At 39.4% G+C, this 26343-nt stretch overlaps 1 protein-coding gene across 2 annotated transcripts in view; it reads left to right on the top strand.

Moving 5' to 3' along the window:
* Positions 1-8086: 8086 nt before the first annotated feature.
* Positions 8087-26343, top strand: part of LOC131930180 (protocadherin-11 X-linked-like) — a 55511-nt gene continuing 37254 nt past the window's right edge. The window contains exons 1-2 of one of the 2 annotated variants that reach the window (XM_059286597.1): positions 8087-8140; positions 20095-23104. In XM_059286597.1, the coding sequence (XP_059142580.1) occupies positions 20405-23104 (2700 nt within the window). In that variant the 5' untranslated portion in view covers positions 8087-8140; positions 20095-20404. The remainder of the gene's footprint in view (positions 8141-20094; positions 23105-26343) is intronic. The other variant, XM_059286596.1, reaches the window with a different exon arrangement.

The following is a 26343-nucleotide window of genomic DNA, read 5'->3' as shown; positions in this document are numbered from 1 at the left end:
GCATGTTTGGGAATTGTTGGTAGCCGAGTTCATACTAGTGTCGGTGAAGGTTGGTTTTGAACTCGGAACATGCATGTTTTTGGAATTGTTGGTAGCCGAGTTCATACTAGTGTCGGTGAAGGTTGGTTTTGAACTCGGAACATGCATGTTTTGGAATCGGTAGGTGTAGAGTCCATACTAAGGTCGGTGAAGTTTTCACCGATGGTGGTTTCAAAGTTAGTACAGGCATGTTTTGGAAGTGTTAGGGGCCGAGTTCATAGTAGTGTCGGTGAAGGTTGGTTTTGAACTCGGAACATGCATGTTTTGAAATTGTTGGTAACCGAGTTCATACTAGGGACGGGGGCGAGGGTGGCGGACAAAATTGTCGATGTAGGTAGGGTGCAAGAGATATTCAACGAGGAGTGGTGTCTACAAGTTATGTATCCCAGTCTGTTGGAGTGGTTTCTAGGGGGTTGTGATATTAGTTGAATAAATATTTGTCTGTAGGATTGTCATACAGCCTTTGTCTCTTAAATGGTATAGGTATAGTGCGGGTAGTAGTAGTAGTACGGTCTGTTTATCTAACGGTTGGTATTGAGGTTAGTGTGATGACGCAAGGTTGGATGGGAGAAGGGGAACAGGGTTGCGGACAAAGGGAAGGGGAAGGGGGAATAGTGATAAAAATAACTCACCCAGCCCCTTAATCAATAAAAATTATTGATTTGTACTTTAGAGTGATTAGATTGAATGATATGTATGCTAACGTCATATCATATTTAGTTTTTACGTCATTATTTTGGTGAACTTTAAATGTAGACATTTTAAACGGTGTGTCATTTGACACGACGTACTATAACGTTGTTGTTTTTTAAAACTTGAAGTTTATAATCTTAAGCAAATTTTTACTAAGGTGATCAAAAATTAAGATGACAATGTAAGATATAGAAAAAGAAAATACATTGAGTGGTAAAAATAAAAAATTGTCCTTAGACGTAATGTATTGATTTTTAAAACTTGAAGTTTATAATCTTAAGCAAATTTACCACCACCTTACCACCACCTTACCACCACCTTACCACCTTACCACCACCTAAGGTGATCAAAAATTAAGATGACAATGTAAGATATAGAAAAAGAAAATACATTGAGTGGTAAAAAATAAAAAAAAAATTGTCCTTAGACGTAATGTATTGATTTTTAAAACTTGAAGTTTATAATCTTAAGCAAATTTACCACCACCTTACCACCACCTTACCACCACCTTACCACCTTACCACCACCTAAGGTGATCAAAAAATTAAGATGACAATGTAAGATATAGAAAAAGAAAATACATTGAGTGGAAAAAAATAAAAAATTGTCATTAGACGTAATGTATTATGTATAAGTAAACTTTCTTAAAAATTAAAGAAGTTCAAGTCAAAAAGAAGATTGATGAAAACTGTAATACTAAAGCGAACATGGGAAGGTAATCTGCTGCAAGATTAAAATATATATTTTGTTAACCCTTGTCTTCCTAAATTATTTTTTAACTTTTTAAAGAAATTGACTGTTTAGTTAAGGATTCTGACGCGAATTTTTTCACAAGGGACGATACTCGTGTCTGTAGACAAGGCTGTTCTAATTTTAGAACAGTTGTCTTTCCTCTCGTTTCTCTATTAGGGAAGCCGTAAGGGGAAGACACGCGACACGTCTTTTAAAATGTAAACAAGCGTGCACGGGGTGCACTTAAAATAAACCCCGCTGCGACAATTGTTAAATTTATCTGGCTCAGTGTGGTCAAATGGTGGTCAGATCAAAAGAAAATCGGAACGGTCATAAAAAAACTTAATTACTTTTCCAGACTTGTAAAAAACATGTCTACCCACGTATACCTACGTACCAACGCACCAAGTCGCCCTGTCGCCCATTAAAAAACACGAACCTACCGAGACTTCGTTTCGTCTCAAAACCTGACTTAACGGTGGTTGAAAGAAAATTCCGACCCTTAAATATATTTTTGTTTTCGCTGACCCTCGCTATAAGCGAATAGTTACAACCATTAAGCTTTCATACATAGCAAGGGACGGTTCGCAGGACATGTGGAAACAAAATTTTTTAATTTGATCAAAGAATGTCCGGGCGTACGATATGTGAACATAGTTCATGTACAGCTGTAGTCTAATGAAAAAAGCCGAGAGCCGTGACTAATTACAGCACCAGCTGTCGCCACACTTAACGCGGAGAGGGACTTAATGGCTTCGATTAATTACCTGTTGTGATCGCTTCAGTGAGCCCGCTATTAAGCAACCACGGGGAGCGCCGGGGAGGATCACGGGCGGATCGATAAGTACAAGCTGTCACTAATAAGTAACAGCTGTGGTTAAATGGATGTTATACACAATGACACTTTCTAGTACACGCTAGTGTTAGTCTTTTATTTTAAACGGTGTACAACAAAGAAATTAAAAGCAAACTAATTAAAATGAATTTCAAACAAATAAATTATACAAAGTAATTAAATTAAACAACAAGTAAACAACAATTAAAAATAAAATTTAAAAATAATAATTTAAAAAATTTAAAAATTTAAAAAATTAAAATCGAATTACGTAACTCGTTAATAATAATTAAACTAATTATAAAATAAAATTAAAAATTTAAAAATTTAAAAAAAAAAATTAAAATCAAATTACGTAACTCGTTAATAAAAATTACACATAGGTGGACCATCATACTGATGGTCAGTGGGTTCGATCAATATTAACTTGGCCCTTGTACGGTGGTTGACAAGAACAAAGGATCGCATGTGGATCGATACGTGTCGGGTGCCATTAGCGAGTAACAGGTGTCTCTAATGGATGTTTGTAGTCGACATAAACCCACGATGCATGACCAAATTAATTAGGCGGACCATCATTTGATGGCCGTGTGTGGAATCAATATTAACATTAAAAATAAACAAAATAAAAATAATTAAAAAGTAACGTTGTTGATTTTTAAAACTTGAAGTTTATAATCTTAAGCAAATTTACCACCACCACCACCACCACCACCACCACCACCCGCTTGGTAACATCTGTCGCCACACTTAACGCTGGTTTTGTGTTAATTATCATGACCCGTCAAATCGATCGGGGAAACTCGGTGAAGCATAACAAAATTTAATTAGGTGGGACATCATGCTGTGATGGCCCGTGGGTTGGATCAATATAAAACCCATTAATCACTACGAGGCGCGTGTCATGGTAACAGGTGTTCCCACACTTAACGCTGGCTTTGTGGTTAACCACTTAGCTCTTTCAATTAAACGCGGAACCCCTGCTGTGATCGGGTCGGCGAACAACGCATAAAATCGGTGAAGCATAACCAATTTAATTATATGGGACAACATTATAAAACCCATTAAAAACCGCGCAGCGTGTGTCAACAAAGGATCGCGGATCGATACGTAACAGCTGTCGCCTGATCGTTATCTTTAATGGATGTTATTCACAAAGTACACGGCTAGTGTTAGTCTTTTATTTAAACATACATACATTCAAACAAACCAACAAATTAAACATCAAAGAAAAAGAAATATATCAAATAAATAAATAAACAAAAGTAATTAAAATCAAATTACGTAACTAGTTAATAATAATTTAACTAATTATAAAATTAAATTAAATTAAAAATAAACAAAATAAAAATAATTAAAAAGTAAACAAATAATCAAATTACGTAACTCGTTAATAAAAATTACACAATATAAACAAAGTAATTAAATTAAACAACAAGTAAACAAACAAATTAAACAAACAAAACACAAACAAAGTAATTAAATTACGTAACTAATTAAAAAACTAATTAAAATTTAAAAAAAATTAATTAAAACTAATTAAAAACGCATTAAAAAAGTCATTAATTACGTCACAAGGGCAATGATTACGTCACAAGGTCACCAAAAGGTGACCTACTTCCCCACCACCTCCGCCAACACCAGTTGGCGTAGTATTTTACTATATGTCTTTGCGCCACCCCCACATCCTGCTCACCCACCCTCCCCATCCCGATGCGCCAGGCTGGGAGTATTTTACTATATCTCTTTGCGCCACCCGCGCATCCTGCTCCCGAGTATTTTCCTATATGTCATTGTTCCTCCCCATCCCCACCTCCGCCAAAAATAATACCCAAAAGGGACCTAATATACTACTACCATTATAACGTAGGACACTATCACAAATACACCAGCATAAAGTAACACACCGTAAGGTGGTTAGACACCACTTGTGAATAAGGACATATTGGGGAGGGGGGTAAATTCACATTATGATTGTGAAATAGCTCCTTGTTTTTTTTTTCTTTCTCTACAACAGTGATAGCTAAATCAAGATCCTTCTTTTACAGAGTTTCTTCCAGGAATCTCTTCGGTGGGAGGGCCACCCCCCCCCCCCCCGAAAAAAGTCTACCGTCCCCCGAACGAGATGGATTTTATATAGTAAACATACACTTTTACTAGTGTCCGCCCCCCCCCCCCCCCCCCGAAAAATGTTGACCGCCCCCCCCCCTCCCCCGAAAATTTCAAGGGCCCCATCACCCCGGAGAAAAAAGTCTGGAAGAAACACTGTTCTTTTAGAACTGAAAGCAGAAACAACACCCCGCTGAAAGTGCACAGCACTGGTCTAAAGTACAGGACAATCTGTACCGCTAAACAAAAACCTACCACTTACCTCTTCTAAACAAACGTCAGCACACTGGCGCATTTATTTGGACTTGTCACAAAACGTGACTGACGTAATCGGATTTTCCCGACAACAAAACTCTCGGGTGTAATGAGCGCAGCCTGGTGCGCATGGGGGGACAGTGGCTAAATTTAGAAACAAGACCACGAAATTAGGTTTAACTCACACCGTGACATCCGCGTGCACGCGGCGGCGCGGGCAGGTCAGACGGGTGTGAGCGAGTCGGTTTTTGTTCGTTAATTTAGTGCAGTGGACAGTGTGAGCAGAAAAAAAAATTGTTCAGTTATTTAATTAGTTTAGTTTGAACGAGTTAAAATCAGGGTTTCTTTAAGACATTTACTTTTTCTTTCGGTAGACGGTAGGGGGGGGGGGGGGGTGAAACTTTTCGATGGGAAGGGGAGGAGCGGGTACTTTGAAGAAATGTGAAAGTACATTTCTTTTGTTTAAATGCACTTGTGCTTATGTGTCGGCTGGGGTTGAATGAAACTTAAAGGGGAGAGGCGGGCCTGTCTAAAGAATCAGTAAGTTAGTCAAATTTTATATCATTTCTCTTTCGTCCGTTGTAGGTGTGTGTGGTGGGGGGGGGGGGGGGGGGGGTGCCGAGAGGGAGCAATGCTCTTCCCACCCCAAAGTGTTGCATGAAAGAAACTGGTTAAGATCTCTAATTACTTACTGTGTGTTTGTTTCATGTATAGAACTAGGCTGCTAGTAGCTATTTATACTAGCGTGTCCTTTTTAGAAATTCGACAAATTCTGGTGGGAAGAACTAGAGAGGGTCTGTAGGCCCTATTCACTTTACTGATACTGATTACTTCTGTTTGGCTCGGCCAAGAGGTGAGAGCCCCCCATGGCTCATGAGCCGCATGCGACTTTTGAACATGTAAATGCGGCGCTTTTCATTAGGCATAAGAACCTGTAACCGAGACGACCGCGGGGTTTACTGTGGACAACTCGACTTCACCTGCACAATGGACTGACCATTAGGGGTGTATTACATGATCTTCACATTGAAGCGATCGCATTGTGGTCTTGTTTAGTGTCGGCAGTTTATAATAGCAGCCCAAACTTTTGATCGCATGTAGATCTTTTAAAATTACGTGTACAATATGTTCTAAACACCGGACGCAATATCGGCCCCTTGATCATTCACTACAGTAACAACCAAACCTAAACTAAATCATGGCGTTAGGGCTTAAACTTTAAACTCGACCCCAAAAAGGGGGTCGAGTTGGTAAAGCTCAATGTTGCCGAACCGAAAAGTCTCGGTTCAATTGTGTTGGAGGGGATCCCGTCCAACACTAAAATTAAGAACGAAGAAGAAGAAGAAGAAGAAAGAAGTCCCCAAATAAAACTTAATACAATTTTAACCTTAACCCCATTCTAAACTAGAACTTTAAATTTAAGCTTCAACTTAAATTTAACCATAAAACTAACTTTTTTAAATATAACCCTAATCCAAAGCAATAAACATTAATAACACTTAAATCTTTGTATTACCTCCGCCATCAATTTTTTAAAGTTTTCAACAGATATGGGCATGTTATTTTTTTCGATTATTTTTAAGTACCTTGGGGAGTTGGGGCTCGGTACTGGGGGAGTTGGGGCTCGGTACTGGGGGAGTTGGGGCGCAGGACAGCTGTTCATCAGCGCCCAGTCACTGGCGTGCTAGGGGGTGCATGGGGGAGTCGCTGGGGACGTGAGAGAAAATTGCGTTGGTGCCAGATTTTTTACACAAAATATCAGGCTTGACAAGTGTCCGACCAATACATGTCTCTGCCTCCACCCCCACCTCTCCTCTACATCCCCCCACCTCCCTCTCCTCCACATCCACCTACTTCCCTCCTACCACCATTCCCTCTTCTGCCTTCCTCTACTTCCACTAACACTTAGATAGTCCCTATGACACTACGCCTTTCTTTGCCATTTTCATCGTTATACTATAATCATCCCCAACCCCCCCCCCCCCCCCACACACACAAACCTTCACCCCTCTTGCAATCCCACCAACCACACACACATCAATCGCAACGAATATTTTTTTGACCCTTCCAACCCCCATCCCCACATCTCAGCATAACTACAGACCCCCCACCAGTATACCCCCACCCTCAGCCATCATCAACCCCTCCCCCCCAGCCCCACTCCCCAAATTTAAACAGTTAACAAAGTCTCAATGACCTCGCCTGTTTAAAAAAACGGTCACACACAATCGCTTGGTGTCCAGACAGAAGGGGGGGGGGGAGGGGGGGGGGAGACAGGACACAATCCTCCAATAACGTTTAACTGACTCATTAATTCCCCCCAGCCCCACCCCTTTGTCCACTCAACCCCCCCCCCCCCCCCCCCCACCGTCCACGTCCACCCTCAATTTTCAATATTTCATTATACTCCCCCTAATGCATGTTGTCAGACACATCCCCGACCCCACCCCACCCCATCTCTCCACCCCTCCGCCCCACCCCCAAATCCCTACTCCACAGCCCAATCAACCTCAGGATCTCTTAATTTTTCACTCTATTCTTCACCCCCCCCCCCTCCCCCATCTTTACCCCCCCCCCCCCCCCACACCGCACCCCTTCGTTCAATCTTCCCGTATTTTTCCACATTAGTCGATAGCACGATGATTAAGAAATAGAGGGGAGGGAGCTGAAAAAAAACATGTCTTTTGTCTGGATGTTCAACTGCATAATTTTATATTTTTAAATACAAAACCTTAATGTTTATTTTTGTTTACATTTGTTTTTTAAAACTTGCTGTGACAGAATCTAGTCCCCGATGCTTGCTTCGTTTAAATTCTCCGATTACAATTTTTTATTTTATTTTAGTACCAGCTGACTGGTTAGGCCAAGCCGAGCCTACCTAAAAAAAAAAAGAAAGAGGGGAGAGAAAAAAAAGAGGGTTAAGGGGAAGTAACTCCAAAATAAACGGTGAAGTGAGACGTACTCGGCCGAAGCGAAGGCCCGTTGCGTTGGTGGCGGGAAGACTACGTCGCGTCGTCGTAAAGGGGGAGAAAACTCTCGCGAAACTGTACAGGTGGTTGATACCAAGTGGGGAAGAAAGGTGGGGTAGAGAGTGCGGGTTGCCGGTCTTGACCAAGTTCATCCACTGTGTTTTAGTCGGGCCGATTTGAGCTGGGATTTATTTTGTGACCTGTTGATAGCAGGAAGGACCTAGGGAGAGGACCTAACTGCATGGACCTTTTATTTCATGGAGCGGATGCTGCTTTGTGTTGCGTGTGTTTATTTTTTTCACCGCTAGGGTTGAATTTTTTTTTTCAAAGTTGTTATTTTAAAAATCGGATTTCATTTCCGATATGTTAGTTTAAGGTTTTATTGAGAGATAGAATTCCAGGATTAGTGATCAAAGTATTGTTTATTTACTAGATTCTAGAAGTTGTACTGTGCTTTGGATTATTTGTAAAAATATTGTTTTGTTCAAGAGAAAAAGTGCTTTTTCAGGTAATAATTTTTAAAAATATATTTTTAATCTAATCGATTTTGTGTTGAATCTAAAATTAATTATTAATTAGCAAATGATAACAACATATTTCAATGATCACAGGTGGGCTTGTTTATTTTGGTTGTTAATGCTTAGTTTTTACGTGAGGAGAAACACATTGTTGTTGTTGTTATAGTTGTTGTTGTTGTGGTATTTTTTAAAACCATGTTTGCCTTATGATTAGTGTGGTACCTGAGGTTAGAATTGTCGTATTTTGTGCACCATCTACCTCCTCAAGTTCCCTGAGATCAGCTTCGTATATTGGGTTGTCTGAAATTAATTCCGTTAATTAATTATGATTATTTTAATGCAGGCTACACAGCATGCACCACCTACACATTGTACCTGTAGTGTGAGCTCGTTCCCCTCCCCCCTCCCCCAACACCACACCCACACATTCCCCTCACACGTTTCCATCATTTCCTTCTGTAGCCCAGGTTTAGTCTAAAACTCTTTCAACATGCCACTGTCAGTACAGTGGTGTCTTTTTTAGTACCATTTACTCACTACGAAGTTATATCTGAAGTTATAAACATTCCTAACATTTAATAAATAAGTTGTTTATTTACCCTACATTAACCCCCCCCCCCCCTCCCCCTAATTCAAACACCTTAACATGTATGTAACATTGTGCAAAGGGTGAGCAAGTTATTTGTAGATTTCAATCGATTCTGTTGATACGAATAGTTTATTATTAGTTTATTGTTTTTAGTTTTGATACACATAATATGGTTGATATATGAAACGTATGTACATAAGCTAAAGTAAAGATCTTAAGAAGTACTAGATCTATAATACACCTAGATCGCTAGATAGTGATAGTTTATAGGTAGATTGATTATGTTGATGTACATAGTTTATTGATTGATGTAGATTTAGATTATTGATAGATTTTATGTAGGCTACAGATAAATGCTATTGATTATAAACTCGGGTTATTAAGCTAAGTACATAGACAAAACATGAGTTTTAATATTATTTTTTTCTAACAAAAACGAAATAACGATAAGTTACATAATGTGGAAAAACTAATCCAAAACCTTCAAGTGCTTGTATACTGGTATATCATGCTTTATTATATTAATTAGCATATTACTAAATAACTATGTGTACATGTACATACGATTTCATTACTACTAATTGATTAAGTGCACTAATTTACTGAGCTACACATAACCAACAAACTAAACCTACATACACTATCCATTTCACAACGCTGCATTACTCCTATGCTAATGTCAATTACAAAAATGCAGCTACATCTAATTAATCCTGCACTTAACGGAGTCTATAAATGTCTGCTTTAGACCAGTGTGTGATTGGTTATGTAGCAGTTAGGAAACTTGTATGCACATAGTTTAGTCACTGTTTGGTAGAATGTTAGTATTGTATGTCAGCAAAAATCCACATAACACCACTGTCACTGATTTGTTATAGTAGGCAAATTTGTAGTTAGTTATGATTAAAGTATATTCGTAGTAAAGATTATTGATACAACCATAGTTAACTACTAAAGACAGGTCTTACTTTAACGAATATGTATTATTTCCTGACAATATCAGGCAGTTCTAATGCCATCGTCAACTGGGATACAAAACAAAACAACTTTTGTTGAATATAGGCCCCCTATGGGTCTTTAGGTCTATTTCAACACATTTATGTTGAAGGCAAATTCTAACCTCAAACCTAAACTAAATTTAGTTTTGGTTTAAATATAACTACAACGACAAATACGTTTTCAGACCCACTCAATTGCTACTCCCTCTACACATACTAACAAACTCTAACCCCAACCTTAGATCGTGCACAATTCTAGTTCAGGTTTGTCAATCTTCACCCAATGCCTAACCTTATAGTAAATGTAAGCCTAACACGATAGTATAACCCTTGAGATTAATTACATCCAGCCTATAAGCTTAAGCATCTAGTTAAAACATGACCTTAAACCTATCCCAAAATATCTAATTTTTTTAGACCAATCTAATTAGACCTTTATGTGATCTAACACGTACTGTTAATCCATAACCTAACCCAAATTTCTACCCTTTTAGACCAATCTAATTAAAACCTTATGTTATCAAACACGTACTGTTAATCCTTAGCCTAACCCAAAAGTTCTACCTTTTTTAGACCAATCTAATTAGACCTTTAAGTCGCCTTTATGTGATCAAATACGTACTGTTAATCCTTAGCCTAACCCAAAAGCTCTACCTTTCTTAGACCGATCTAATTAGACCTTTAAGTCACCTTTATGTGATCAAATACGGACTGTTAATCCTTAGCCTAACCCAAAAGCTCTACCTTTCTTAGACCGATCTAATTAGACCTTTAAGTCACCTTTATGTGATCAAATACGTACTGTTAATCCTTAGCCTAACCCAAAAGCTCTACCTTTCTTAGACCGATCTAATTAGACCTTTAAGTCACCTTTATGTGATCAAATACGGACTGTTAATCCTTAGCCTAACCCAAAAGCTCTACCCTTTTTAGACCAATCTAATTAAACCCTTTTGTGATCAAACACGGACTGATCATCCTTAACCCAACCCAAACCCCAATCCTAAGCCTCTTAGCTAAATCTAATCCAGCTCCACTATAAGTTAACACGTTTTCTCCATCCCCTCCTTAACGTTTCACAATTATCTTTATCCTGATGATACTTCATGCGATAAGTACTTATGAAAGGGAATTCCCGTTTCTATATTCGTTTGTCTCAGTACAAACTAAAGAGATTAGTTTTGAAATAGATAAATTTAAAGATGGTGAGTTGGGGGGGGGGGGAAGGAAAGATGGCTGGGGATGGTTAGGGATGGTTAGATTATTTGAAGGCTGTCTACTTGACATTCGCGTGTGTCATGTATACACTTTCAAGATTAGAAGTATTTTTTTTTAAAGTAGATTAGCAATCTCAGCCATGGTTTTATAAGTGGGTATGAAGTTTTGTTTTCTTCCTCTGTGGGTCGTTATTATCTTGATGAAGAAGCTGAAGCACAATACATGTTTTGATGCAGATAATCTAAGCGCAGTAGGTAGTTTACTAAACGTTAGGGTTTGGATTTAAGGTACTTCACGTTAAACCCGTGATAAGAATATGAAAAATTATTTTTGGTTAATTTTTTTTTTTTTTTTTTTTTAGTTTTTTGGATTAAGATTAGGATTAAGTCAGGTACCAATGTAGCCTCACCTGCACGAAAGCGCTTTAATCCTTCTGCTGTATGGGTGTTTATTAGTTTTAATATTAGGATTTAGGTTTTAAGATTTGATGCTATTGCGACATCAGGCGCTTTAGTATGGCGTGGTACGCCTACGCTAACAGTGGCATCGTCTTTGTAATCTCTAAATATTCTATTAAAAAATGGTGGCACATATTTGGGCAATTTACTTCCTATGATTCAGATAATTACTGAGAAACTTTTTCTAAGTTATAAATTATAACGACTGAAATTTCAACAACAAAAAAGTAAATAAAATAAATGCAGTGAGATTGCATTAGCTCTACATCCACCCACACTCCCTCTCTCTCTCCCCCCCCCCCCCCCCCTTCTTTATAGCATGTCTTTATCACCTGATTATTGATTTTAAAAAAATAGAAAGATGAAAAAAAAAAACCTTCCTGCAATTACGTTGGTCAATGTTTAGGGTTAGGGTTTACAAAAGCGTAATTGATGTCACGCATCGAGGTGGGGGTGGGGTTGGTTGGGGAGCGTCCTGACGCCATCTTTGTTGTAAGGTGGAGAGTCTGGGGGAGTGGGGGCGCAATTAGCAGCGTACACCATCCGCTAGTAGCGTACCCGGGGTATAATCACTGCGCGTGCGTCTCCGTGGGGTGTACAGGCGGGGGAGGGGAGGAAGGGAGTGGGTCAGGTTCAGCTGTGGGAGTGTGGTAATCGGAGTGTGGGAGTGTCGATCAATGAGAGAATTACTTTATTTGTGTGTGTGTTGTATTGTCTGCGTCTGCGTCTGGAAGCGACATCTTGCACGTGGTTTAATGATCTGATTCAACTTCCAGTCCTAGCCCCCCCCCCCCCCACCTTTCGCACCCACACTCTATGACCCCACCCACACATACACCAGAAATATCAAGAACCTGGCGACAATAACTCGCTTTGTTAAATAATACAGAAACACAGCTGTATATTCTTTTCCGTTATATGGTGCCTATACCATGTATATTAAAAACGTGCATTGATGTATACATACATACATACACACACACACACACACACACACACATATATATATATATATATATATATATATATATATATATATATATATATATATATATATATATATATATATATATATATATATATATATATATATATGTATGTATGTATGTATAGGACTTACATATATACATATAATAAACAACGGTTACATTTATCCTATCTCAATTGAATCTGTTTTTGCTGTGCATAGTGTTACATTTGAAACAACGTTTACCGCAAACGACACCGCCCAACCTAGATACACCCATCTGCACACACAACCACCCCACACATACATATATACATATATCGGTTGACATTCACTATGTCGCCCCTCCCTACCCACTGTTACCGGTCGTCCGACGACAAAATCCGCATACACACAAAAGCGATATCGTTCAACGTCGCTTTTTCTACGCTTAAATAAACACGAGTGCATGGTCTGATAGCCACCAACACTGTGTGGTGTAGGGGTGGGGGTGGGTGGGTGGGTGTCGAGGAAGGGGGGGAGTAGTGAAGTTTAAAATGCTGATTTTTTTTTTTTATTGTCGAAGATCGTTATCGCTATTTACTGTCGAGGTTTGGAACCAAGTTGTTTCCCTTGAATTAAGCCGTTTCTATTTTTTTAAGGTTACTTGCAATGCAGGATCCTGTTTTGGTTTTTTCTTCAATTTCCTAAACGGGTGTAGAATTGTTGCTCTGGATCTGCGAAGATAAAGCCGAACATCAACAATATGATGTTAAGGTTAATGTAAAACTCTAACGGGAAAGCTAAAAAAAATTATAATAAAGTTAAAAAATAAATTAAAATATAGGAATAAAGGTTTACTAAACCAGCAAACTTTACAAAATATGGTCATCATCTTTTTCTCTTGTGTGTCCAAGACACATGGCGTCACCACAGAATGCTCCCTGCATTACAAAATATGACCGTCCCTGAGTCCACCCAGCTCTGATGGGTACCCAACTCACGTTAGCGTAAGTAAAGGCAGCAGGGCATAGTGCTGACCACACTATCTCTTCATATGCCGAGGTCACAGAAACAAGTGAACTCTACTTAACGTGCCATATAGACCGTCAGTTTTGAAAAGGGAACTTAATTTTACTGCAAAATATAGCCTTTTACAAATATTACAAGCAAGAAAAAAAATCAAATTAAGTCACGTTACCACGTCTCCATATTTTAATTTGTCTTTTTTTTTTATTTCGCCGTGTGTATTCCTGGCATATTTATGCCCAACTCTACAAACATTACCAAGCAACCGACTCCCTAGCAGTCTTTTTTTTTAAATGTGGTGAAATTTTCAGACAATTACGGTATTGAATTTCGCTCCAGCCCGGCAGTGTGCGATGACCGCATGGGACCACGAGCCGGACTTAAATAATTTATTGCCTCCATCTTTCGCCGATGACCTTAGCGTAATGACGCTTAATGACTGGACACCAATATCCTGTTACCCCCGGCCCCCGTCTCCCAATGACCTACACGCACCTGTAATGACCTGCTGGTAATGACCTCCCCCGGGGGTGGGGACACCTTGGAGAGTTTGGTGACGGAGGGGAGATGATCGGCCTTTATGGATTTCTACCACGAAATTTTTTTTTTCTCTAATACTGTAAGCCATGGGATATTTCGTTGTACGGTTGTGTTTTTCAATAGTGCAAATATGTGTAGTTTGTTCTATAATCTCCAAACAAAAATGTATGAGACAAAATCGGGTAGACAATAATAGTGCAGTCTTCTAGACTATTCTAAACGTTTTTATAAGCTTAAGAGTTATTTTAATTTAATTGCTATGTTGTTTGAATTTCCCTAATATCTAGTAACGCAGCTTTTTACGTGTTTTTTTTTTTTTTTTTTTTACAGTGTCAGAAAGTTCTGAACTTCAAAATATAATTTGAAACTTCTAAGCATGTGAATGCCATTAAATATCTAATTAAATATGAAATAAAATAAAACTGTTAACTCGTCCTCAATGGGTTTTGGACCCTAGTCCTCATTCCATCACTGGCGTGCATAGGTGTGTAATCTATTCGTTTATATAAAATATACCATCGCCAAGTCAAAGTAACGTAGCTCCCATCTCTTTTCGTCCCAGCATTATATATAGCAGCGACATAATTCATGTGTCCTCGTGTCCTGGGCAATGAATGGAAAAGATGATGGTATAACTAATACACTTCCAAAACACGCTAGCTTCTTATTTTTTGCTGAGTGGACTCAAGGACATCAGACAAAAAATTCCAAAATCCAAAAAACTAACTCACTATCTATATTTAGTCCCTAACTCGACGTCTTAACATCAGTGTCTAGATTTGAAAAACAAATAAATCATTTTGCTGTAAACAAATGGGTCTAAGCCAGACAAAAAAGTATCGTGTAACGACCAAGTTCTAAATTAACTATCAAAGACCATTGTTATTTTAAGACAACATAAGTATCGAATTTCCTTCAGATTTATTTCAGTATTTTTTTTTCAAGCAAATTTCTACCATTTCGTAGTATTGTTTTCAACACGTTTTTTTTATTACGTTTCCCATTACCTAAATTTAAAAAAAAAATTAAAAATCTCCTTATACATACAATATACCATCTTTATTTGGGGACTGTTTTTTTTCCCACTCCCCACTGTGTTGAGCTATTTTTAACCCCAGTACACAAGAAACTCCGACAAAAGATTAGGGCGGGATCTCCGTGAGTCGAATACGACATACTTGATTAAAGTTAATTGGCTTTTTGGTAATTTGAGAGCACGGCCGGGGTGTACAGAATGGATAGGTCAGTTTTCAATTAGGTCCCGTCTTGACCTAATTAGAAGCAACCCGTGTTGTAAATACAATCGGCGGAAGGAAAAAAAACTCACTAGGGGATAACTCTGGTGAGGTGAGTGTGGAGTTGTCTTCAACCTGGGATAGAGTTGGTTTAGCTGAGTATAGAGTTGTCTTCAACAAGGGATATATATATATATATATATATATATATATATATATATATATATATATATATATATATATATATATATATATATATATATAAAAACATCAATATATTTCTCCCATTGTCAAGTATAAAATATAAGGTTTCGTCAATTGCCACTACGAATCAATGCACAAGCCTTAAGCATGTTGTAAATGTGCAATCGACTATCCATTGTAAATATGCCATTGTACAGATAACATGAAACCATGGCATTACATTACATTACATGTTGTAAACTGCTTGAAAATATCTCAGGGATTTGTTTTCTCTATACAGTTATAGGCGAAATGGGCTTTTATAAAGTGTGCTGAAAATATAGTACACAGACGTGATTAGTGTTGAAATATTTTTAAATGTCAATTGAAAGTATTTTGAAATACACAGTTGACGCAAATAGTTGTTTGTTATAGTTTCATTAAAAATATTTTTTTAATTAAAAAAAACATCAACTGAAATTTATAGTTGATAAAAAGAATATATAGGCCTACTAAAAATAGCTTTAAATCGACAAAATGAATAGGCCTAATAGTTTAAAAAAATTGTTTTTAAAAATAGTATTATTTCACAAATCTCATTGTTATCTTTAAAAATAACGTTTGTATTGTTGTGTATAGTGTGACTACCAACTGATCCAAATATACCATTCTCTTGATTTCATTTAACACCCACTCTTCTTTCCTTCTGCGCGTTAAAATTGGGATTTCTTTAAAATAATATACGTGTTTATATACCGTATACGTACAAACCTACAAATATTTTCTTCATGTTTTCTTGATTCTTATTAAAATTGCCAATCCTTAAAAAAATAATCAACATGCGCCTTATTCTGTTACCTTTAAAGTGGGTTGGGTTGGGTTCCTACCCCTGACATATAAATCACATAAGTGACAATTCACTCCCCTTTTTGTGAACTCGTTGATCCGGGATCACCGCCGCTCTTTTTGTTTGAAAAAAATTCCAGCTTGAAAAAAAGGAGACTTAACTCCTAATAACAATGCTCCCTTTCAATCGGAGTTATCGAACTTGCCCACGAGTTGTATGGGGATTTTGTAGACCTGATAGCTGGATTAGTAGGGCACAAGTCGCGTTGAGCCAGAGCTTGTAACGTATTGTGGGGGAAAGTTCTAATGAGGTTAGGCCAGAAGTTGGGGGGTTTATGCCAGATTTCCCTGCAAATATATGCCAAAGTGTATTGTGAGGTTTATGCCAGATTTTTCTACAAATGAATGCCAAAAGTTCATTGTGTCGACACAAGTATATAAGTGCATTTTTTAAATGTATTTCTTGCATTTCAAGTTTTTTTTCTGTTTAGAGCTAGACAAAGAAAACAAGTAGGATTTGGTTTAGAGTTTAGTTTAGTACTTGAAATGGGTCCACTACCATGAGGGGAGCTAGATTAAACAAGGCAATGATATCAGCGGTGTAGATTCAAATTATCAAACTTGATAGTCTTATGATAGACTCTACTCATTTTAAAAGCAGCCTATTCGTTTTCGTATTCATTTCTTTATATAATTTGAAAAATACTTACATTTTATGAAAGACTTGCATTTAAACTGTTATGCTATTAATTTAAAAATTTACAGTTGTTTATGTGTGTGTGTGTCCGTCTGTGTGTGTGTGTATTTTTGTGTAAGTAAAAGTATTTAATTTGTAACCTCTTTAGTTGACTTAATTAGAAAAGAAAAAGAAAAAACTAAGGACAAATAAAATGAAACTGAAATACACAAAATAAAACTATAAATTAGATTTGCGTGAATCGAAACCTATAGACGACTCTGGGAGGGAAGTCGGGGGGGGGGGAGGGGGGGGGGGCAAATTTATGGATACACTAAACATGTAATCGAGGGGGAAATGTATTTGTAATCAGACAACGCTGGAAGTAATAAAATAAAATCTGGATAATTTTAAATTTTTTTTTGTTGTATTCAATTAATATTTTTAATCTTTAATTTTATTTTTGTCCCCACTGTTAAGTTTTATTATAATCGTCAGCTTTTAAGGATATAATTTTTATCATCTACTAGCTAAGGAAATGTTTTATAATCAAACGAGCGTATACAGATATTTTTTTTTCCTACACATCTGCAGATCCTCTATTTTTAAATTTGATGGAGAAAAAAAAATTTCAATGACAGTTTGAATTTTTTTTTTTCTTTAACTTTTCCTTTCTGCTGGAAAAAATAATCTCATTGATATGCATTTTAACAAGCTGAATGTTTGCTTGGTCGCTTCCGGTTATAAAGAAATATTCCACGAGACACAACCTGTTCAATTTTTTTCTTTAATATTATCTAATGCCTATAGGTTGGCTATAGGTTACCCCCCCCCTCCCCCCTCATCCTGTCAACACACTCTCACCCACCCCCTCCCCTCACCCCACCCACCTGTTGTCGTCCTCAAATTTCAACACGACCTAGGCCCAGGCCAATTTGGCAGGTCGCCCCGCCTGTTTACCTGGCCAGTGTCGTAAACGTCAGCGGATATATTTCGTTGCACCTGCCCATGTCCTACCTTAGCAGGTAAAGAAAAGAAGGAGAAAAAAAACTTACATTCATTTATGGAGCTTGAAAAGAATTTACGACTCTGGGTTCGGTCTGTCAAAAAACGGGTGAATTATATGGGAACTAGTCCTGGCGTTTAGGGCTTTGCTGGGTTAAGGCCCCTGGAAGAATTTCAGAGTGAAATTTAATTAGATTTTATTTTTTTCCAATGCAAGAGATTTAGTTCGTGAATTGCTGGTGTGTTTGGTGTTTGATCTTTTGATCATGTGGAACATTGGTGCATGCTACTAGGTGTCGTATTTTAAGTTTATATACTCAGTTGTTTAAATATACAAGTTGTGAAAGTCTGTATTGAGTTTTTCAGGACTATAATAATGAAACGAACTCCTTCTCTTCTTCTTCGTTCTCAATTGCAATATTACAAGATATATTGGCCTTTTTTTTTTAAAAATTATATTTTTAAACGAAGATTAGTTCATTTATAATATAATTAGTTACAATGGTTTGTTACCTGTTGGTTTTAAACTTCGGATACACCTGTAAAATTGTATCAACAAAATACATGACTATTATATCAAATTTCTCACTTTTCAAAACTTTTAAGTTTTTGGGGGTACTGTCTTGGACTGGGAAAACTGATATTTTTTTTTGTTACTATTCAAACATGAAATCAAATTTTTATGAATCAACAATCAACAACCGAATTCCGTCTACCAACTTCGCATAATCACAGATTCAGAATAAACACACACACAAACCCTCTATAAACAAAATATAATCTCTAACTCAAATACACCCATTCCGCTTCGACCATCGCACCAACACTTGAAGTAATGTCCCCTGATTAGAATACTGTAAGTAGTCTCCCCTTTCATGGCCGTAACAACGAGTTATCGAACATAATAGACGAGCGGTTCCTTCTAATATTTACCCTTGAAGGCACTCGATCCTACAGAAAACAGCTCTCTCTCTGTCTAATGGTAAACATACGTTTCAACAACAATACTATACGTATACTTACTCTTGAAACACTATACATTTGTTTACCCAAGGCGAGTTGGTGGGTATAGACATCCCTCATTAAATACAAAAAAAAAAAAATAAAAAAAAAAAATTGGCGAATAGAAACTGGTGTTTGTGGTTTGAAATACGAATCACCCAGACCACGTGATAAGTATAGGCTGGTATACTTCAAGTCTGACCGGAAGTGGTAAATACAGCGACAAATGTGGAGATAGCGTGTGGGGGCCGTTGGCCGCGACGGCTGCTTGCAAGTGCTTTGTGATCGGTCTTCTGGTAGTGTCCTTCAATGGGGATGGAAGTGTGAGTCAGGGAAGAACGAAACGTATTATTTGTGTGTGTGTGAGTGTGTGTGTGTGAGAGAGAGAGCGATCGTGCGTGCGTGCGTGTGTTTCTGTGTGTGTGCGTGTGTGTATGCTTGTATGATATCATCTTCTCTTTGGCTATTTATATCTTTGTTTTCATTCTTTTTTTTTCTGTGAATTTTTTCGTAAAAACAGTCAACTGATATTTGTTTTTAACCATTAGAGTTGTTTTTTTTTTGTAAAATATAGTTTTGTAATTAGCTAGTGGTCACCACTTTCTAACATAGAACGCGAAATACCATTAGTAAATTCATTAAATATATAATCACTGATATTTTTTTGAAACCTCACCTCATTGCTGATAAAGCTTTATAGTGATATTATGGTCAGCCGCCTTTACTTTCCCTAACGTAAATTCAGAGCTGAGTGGACTCAGGGACGTTCTACTGACTTGAACCCGGATTCGAAATCGAGACTTTCGGGTTAACAGTCTACCGCTCTACCGCTGGGCCAGTTAGGATAAATGCATTAAATTAGCATAAATAACAATATTAAAATAGCTTGGGAAAAATGCATACAATTAGCATAAATTTGAATATCCAAATAAAAAACGTTGCTTTGGATAATACATACATAAAATTAGCATAGATCAGAATACCCAAATAGAACAAGCATAGTTTGGAATAACCAGATATAGACATTACAAATTGGAATCAAACCCCATCCCTCTCTCCCTCACTCCCCCCCCCCCAAAAAAAAAAAAACCCTTGCATAATTTGAGGAGCTCTTCGAGAATTCTAATTTTGCTTATGTCAAGTAAAATTTCATCATCATTTATCAGTAATTCATTTCTTTGTCTTTAACTTTTATATGTATTCATTTGTTTTCTTTCAGAAATTCCAGGATACGCCCTAAGTCTGCTGTAGCGAACACCTCTGTTCTAGAACATTCGAAAATACCTGGTACCTACTCGACTGTCAGGGGGAATAATCAGAGATTCAACACCAGAAACGAGCATCAACATCTCTAAAGAGGCTGATTCTATAGCCCATTCTTTATCTTTCATAAAAATAAATCGCAATCGCTTCCTAGTTGAGAAGTAGGAGTTCAAAATGAGTACGAACAGTTGACAAGAAGAACTTTTCTTTTTTTTTTTTCATGTTTTTTATGTTAAAAATAATCTCGTAAGGTAAAAATTTAAAAAATGCCTTCCGTGAGGAGTGTGCGACCCTGGGTTTATTTGATAACCCTCCTTTCGCTGAGCGCCTCCTCCTTGAGCCAACCAACCGTGACGTTCGATTTCCGGGAAGAACAGAGCGAGAACACGGTCATCGGCAACGTGGCGCAAGTCAGTGGTCTAGCCGCCAACGTCACGCAGGATGTCTTCAACGGGCTGAGTTTCGATCTGGACACGTCGGAATATTTTAAGATCCAGCAGAGAACAGGTAGCCTCAGCACGATCAAACGGATTGACCGCGAACAGATCCAGTCTTGCAAGGACGCCGAGGTTTGTTTGCTGAAGACGTCGGTTACGGTGTTGAAAAACGGTGGGACGGAGTTCTATATGTTTATCAACGTCAATGTTCGTATCATCGACATCAACGATAACGCTCCAAGCTTCGGTAGTGATGTTGTGAGTCTGTCGGTGCCGGAGAACAACAACATCGAAGACGAGCTTCGAACCGGCGCCGCGGTCGACCCGGACTACGGTTCGAATTCCGTCGAACGCTACACATTCACCGACACGTCGGAAACGTTTAGGGTAGATTTACGTACCAGCCCGGACGGCTCGAAGTACTTGGCGATTGTCATGAGGAAAGTGTTGGACCGGGAGGTTCGTGATTTTTACCAGATAACTATTGTCGCGACGGACGGAGGGTACCCTATTAGAAGTGGTTCTGCACTTATTAACATAACTGTCTTGGATGTCAACGATAACGATCCGGAATTCCTCCAAATGTCGTATAACGAATCCGTCAAGGAGAACACGAAAGCAAACGTGTCCATCATGCGCGTCCAGGCACGGGATCCGGACGCCGGAAGTAACGGAGAAGTGAGCTACCAGTTCAGTTCCCGGGTGTCGGATAAAATACGGGAGACTTTTTTCATCGATTCGAAAACCGGGGAAATTCTCGCGAAGGGTCCGATAGACTACGAGCAGGACAAGCAGTTCCAGATCACGGTGGAGGCGGTGGACAACGGGATCCCCCAACGCTCGGCTCGCACCAGCGTCAGCCTGTACGTGCTGGACGAGAACGACAACGCCCCGAACATCAACATCTCACCCAGCGGCACGGATATCCTGGAGAGCGATCCCATTGATTCTTTCATCTCGTACATTTCCGTCACCGACGCCGACAGCGGGCCCAATGGCATGTTCTCTTGTGAAATCAACGACGACCATTTCACCCTCGTGCCTTTCCTCAGCACCGACTCCGGCACGTACAAAGTCATTCTGGCTAAACCCCTCGACCACGAGAAGGACTCCTCGGTCAAGGTCATCATCACCTGCAAGGACAACGGGTCGCCGTCGAGGTCTAGCTCCAGCGCCTTCATCGTCAACGTCGGTGACGTCAACGACAACTACCCGGTCTTCACCCAGGATACTTACACCGGAAGTGTGATGGAGAACCTGATCGGAATGCATTCGGTAGTGACTGTTTCCGCCCACGACGCCGACAGTGGAAACAACGGCCGCATAACGTATTCGCTTCAAGACAAATTCAACGGGTTGTTCAACGTTGACCCATATTCCGGTGAAATCACTGTTCGCCGGATGCTGGACCGCGAGGCCATGGCCAGGTACGAGTTCCACGTCTTCGCGCGTGACAACGGCATCGGCGGTCTGTCCACGTCGTGTCTGGTCATCGTCGACGTCGGGGACGAAAACGACGAGCCGCCGCGGTTTCCGTATCCGGTTTATTTCGGACACGTGCTGGAGAACCAACCCAAAGGCGTGGTAGTCGGAAACGTGACCGCCCTTGACCGCGACACCCCCGCCAACTCTAACGCGGTCTACTCCATCCTCGAATCCGGTTCCGACTACCGGTTTTTCACGATCGACCCGAAAAACGGCGTTGTCAAGAGCAACGCGGTGTTCGACCGCGAAGTCCGTGACCGGTACCAAATGGTCATCAGCGTCCGCGATCCCGACATGCCCTCGTTCATCAGCACGTGCAACTTCACGGTCAACGTCCTGGACGACAACGACAACGACCCCGTCATCCACCTCACCACGGAAGACAACGCCACCATCGTTGTCCAGTATTCCGTCCCCGTCGGCTCGGTCATCACCACCATCTCCGCCACCGACAGCGACGACCCCTCCTCCACCAACTCCCAGATCAACTACATCATCACCAGAGGCGATCCGGACCAGCTCTTCAACCTCAACCGCTTCACCGGAAGTTTAACCCTCGCGAGGATTGTCACCACTAAAGACTTAAAAGCCCATTATCTCGTCATTAAAGCCCAAGATGGCGGCGACCCCCCGCGGTTCGACACGATGGAAATCATCATCAAAATCAACGGCACCATACCTCCTGTGGACGAAGCCGGACTCAGCTCCAACATCCTTATCGTCATCATACTCATCGGCGTCACGGTAGTCCTCGGTCTAGCTATTCTCACCACTATCTGCCTTATCAGAAAAATCGACCGCGAACGGCGTCTGAATAGCGCGCGGCAAAAAAACTCCGAGCAGTTGTACCACCAGAAACAGCCGGACGTTTTCAAGAACATTGCCGTCAACGGAGTGGAGGAATCGAACTCGAACGATTTGAGTAAAAGAGGGAGGAAGGAGGTTAGCTTCTCCCTGGATGACGAGAGTGACTCACACAATACGAGCACGGGCTCCGCTCATCCTCTCACGAGCTTTAAGGGAGGCACGGATAGAACTCAAGCGGTGAGTAGCGTCTTAAGTCTTTTCTCTTAGCAATATTTGTGTTACATATTATTCTTAATCAGTCTATCTACGACAAAAATTTAAGTCATCTATCAGAGAGGCAATATTGTATTTAAAAGAACCCAGACATTTTTTTATTTAAAAAAATACGTTGTATAACTACCTAGCTATCTGCCGAGGTCACAGAAATTGGTGAACTCTACTTCACTTGCCCCATGGACCGACAGGTTCAAAAAGGAAACTTTACTACTCAACTATAACACATTATGTATCTGTGAGCATTAAATCTATCACATTTTCAAAATAGGTCTCTAGGTCTTTTACAAGGATTTGTAAATATTCTAAGCTACACAAAACAAACAAATGTAAATATTTTTTACCTAATCAAAAACTGAACAAACGTATAACTCTAAACTAAACCAAACTTCACACAATTGTTACACTTCCTCACCTCTGCTTAAGCGTCTTGCCTTCTTACGCGTGACCTGATTTCCGAGCTCAGGTTTGGTCCTGCCCGTACGGATCAGCAGACGAGACGTGAGTCTGTTGGCACTCAAGGGCTCTCAGCAGTCCCGACAGCTACTGGCACCAACTAATACGTCACTCACACTGCTAGATACGTCATTCAGGCTACCAGATGCGCGTTAACCCCTAAAAGATACTTTTACTTTAAAATTAAAACCGTACATTTTGACTTCTGAGACATACGCTTTTACCTCTAAAAGATACACCATTGCATCTAAGTGGTACATTGTAAATATACTTTTGCCACTTCAAAGGCACTTTTACTTTTATAACGTATACGTTTACTTCTAAAAATATACTAAAACAGATTTTTACTTGTAAACAAGGTAATTAAAAAGTCTAGTGACAATTTTAGCGCAATTTCCTTATGTTATCTAAAAATAGCTCTGTCGTAGCGTAAATCAAGAGCAGGGTTAGTAAAACCATTGGTTAGTTATTAAAACGTTTTTTATTAATTTTTTTCAGTATTTTAATGTTTTATTTACAATAGAGTTACATGACTAAAAACCATTGCGCGCCTACTGAACGTGATGGCGCAGCCATGGAACGCGATGGCGCAGCTATTGAACGTGATGACGCGTGTGGTGTGGTTGGAAAAAATGCCTACTAATTCGGTCCAAATTTTAATTAATTCTAAATTTTTTTTGTGACCGAACGAAAGGATATTCTTGAAAACTTTCTTCGGCAATATTGTTCTAGATTATGGCAGGAATCGATTGGTACATATTTCAAGTCGCTTAGTGGTCTGGTTGCCGAGATATGGGCCAAAAACTGCATTTTTTCGAGGTTTTTTGGCTTTTCCGGGAAATCCATGAAAGAAACCCGTAATTTTTATGGCCTATGTTCATCCTCGTAACTTGCTTAACATAATTGCTTTTGGAACTAGTCATCGATATTGCTTCGTTGAGGAGGAGATACGACTTAAAGCCCGGACACACATTCATCCATACATTCATACATTCATCCATTCATTCATCCATCCATTCCCAGAAATGACGAGTTAATAAACGCAATTCTCCAGAATGGAAATTGCGCTAAAAATGATACTTTTACCTCTAAATCCTACATTTTCACCTCTTAAACACTTCTACCTCTCAAACATACACTTTTACCTCTGAAAGATTCAACTTTACGTTTAAAATACACTTTCGCCTTTAAAACACACGCTTTTACCACAATAAAGTACGCTAATATTGCGATACCTTAAAGCTTTCTCCTCCATATTGAAAGTGTCAACTACCCTATATTTCATCCCTACAATCATAAAACATCATCTCAATGTAACTGTCACAACTTATTTTTAAAACGTTTCTTAATTAAACTTAATTAGAGCGTGTTCCGCCCGGATACTAGCAGTAACATTTTATTGTTGTAGACAAATGTTTGTTGTAATCTCCGACCCCCCACCCTAATCAATTTCCCCCCTCCCACCCCCACCCCCACCCAAATAAATAAATAATAATTAATTCGACATACGAGAGGAAATTTCAGAGTTTTTTCCAGGCATCTCCCCCCCCCCCCCTCCGCTGAAGAAAGTCTACCTCCCCCCCCCCCCCGGAACAAAATGGAATTTATATAGAAAATATATACTTTTGACAGTGTCCGCCCACCCCACCCCACCCCCCGGAAATTGTTGTCCGCCCCTCCCCCCACCCCCCCCCCCCCCACCCCTAAAATTTCAAGTGCACCCCCGGAGAAAAAAGTCTGGAAGAAATACTGGGAAATTTGCACCAAAAAAATCTGTTCAACTGTCTGTGGTCTGGAAAGATTTGTCCTTGCAGAAAAAAAAAACGATGACCTTCAACAACAAACCCGCCATCTTGTGTTTATTTATATAAAAAAAAAAGAAAGTTGCGTTACTTTGAACAAACTTTGAATTACGACAAATATAAACACAGATAACAAGCTTCCCCTCCGTGCCTGATTTGAATTCACCCATTCAATCATTCATATGATTCATCCAAGGCTTCACCACTCTACACCGCTTCTAACCCTCCCCCCCCCCACCCCCCAAACATGTGAGATTTTTTTTTTTTAAGTATGGTTTTTATTGGACCGTAGGCCGCTAAACAAGCATATACATGAAACGACCTGTGACCTTTCAACAAAACCCAGTTTCCGGTCTCCATTCTTGGACTGTTTATTGATCAGTTTAAAATGATTGGAGCATTTCCGGTGTGTGGTTTGGAAATGGTAGTTTTCTTTAGGTGGCTGTGTTGTTGTGGTACGGTTGCTTTAACGGTGTGGTTGGGATTTTGTGGTTATGTTGTGGTGATATGTTGGTCATGTTGTGGTCATGTTGTGGTCATGGTGTGGTAAAACATAGTGGTAATGTCGTAGTATTGTGGTTGTGCGGTGGCTGTAACGGTGTGGTTTGGATGATGTGGTTATGTTGTGGTGATGTGGTGATGATGTTGTGGTAATCTTGGAGTGATGGTGTGGTAAAACATGGTGGTAATGTCGTATGATAGCTGTAACGGTGAAGTTATGTGGTGGGGATGTTGTGGTTATGTGGTAATGTTGTGTTGGTAAAACGTGGTGGTAATGTGGTTCGAATCCCGGTTCAAGTCAGTAGAACGTCCATGAGTCAACCCAGTTCTGATGGGTACTAAGCTGACTTTAAAGAAACAAAGGCGGCTGGGCATAGTTCTGACCATACTATTCCTTCATATGCCGAGGACTAAGAAGAACGCTACTTTATCTGCCCCTTGTGT

Source organism: Physella acuta, unplaced genomic scaffold (assembly GCF_028476545.2).
Source record: "Physella acuta isolate Inbredline_101_S28 unplaced genomic scaffold, ASM2847654v3 ptg001732l, whole genome shotgun sequence".
Taxonomy (NCBI): Eukaryota; Metazoa; Mollusca; class Gastropoda; family Physidae; genus Physella; species Physella acuta.
This window is presented reverse-complemented; position numbering and strand designations above follow the sequence as displayed.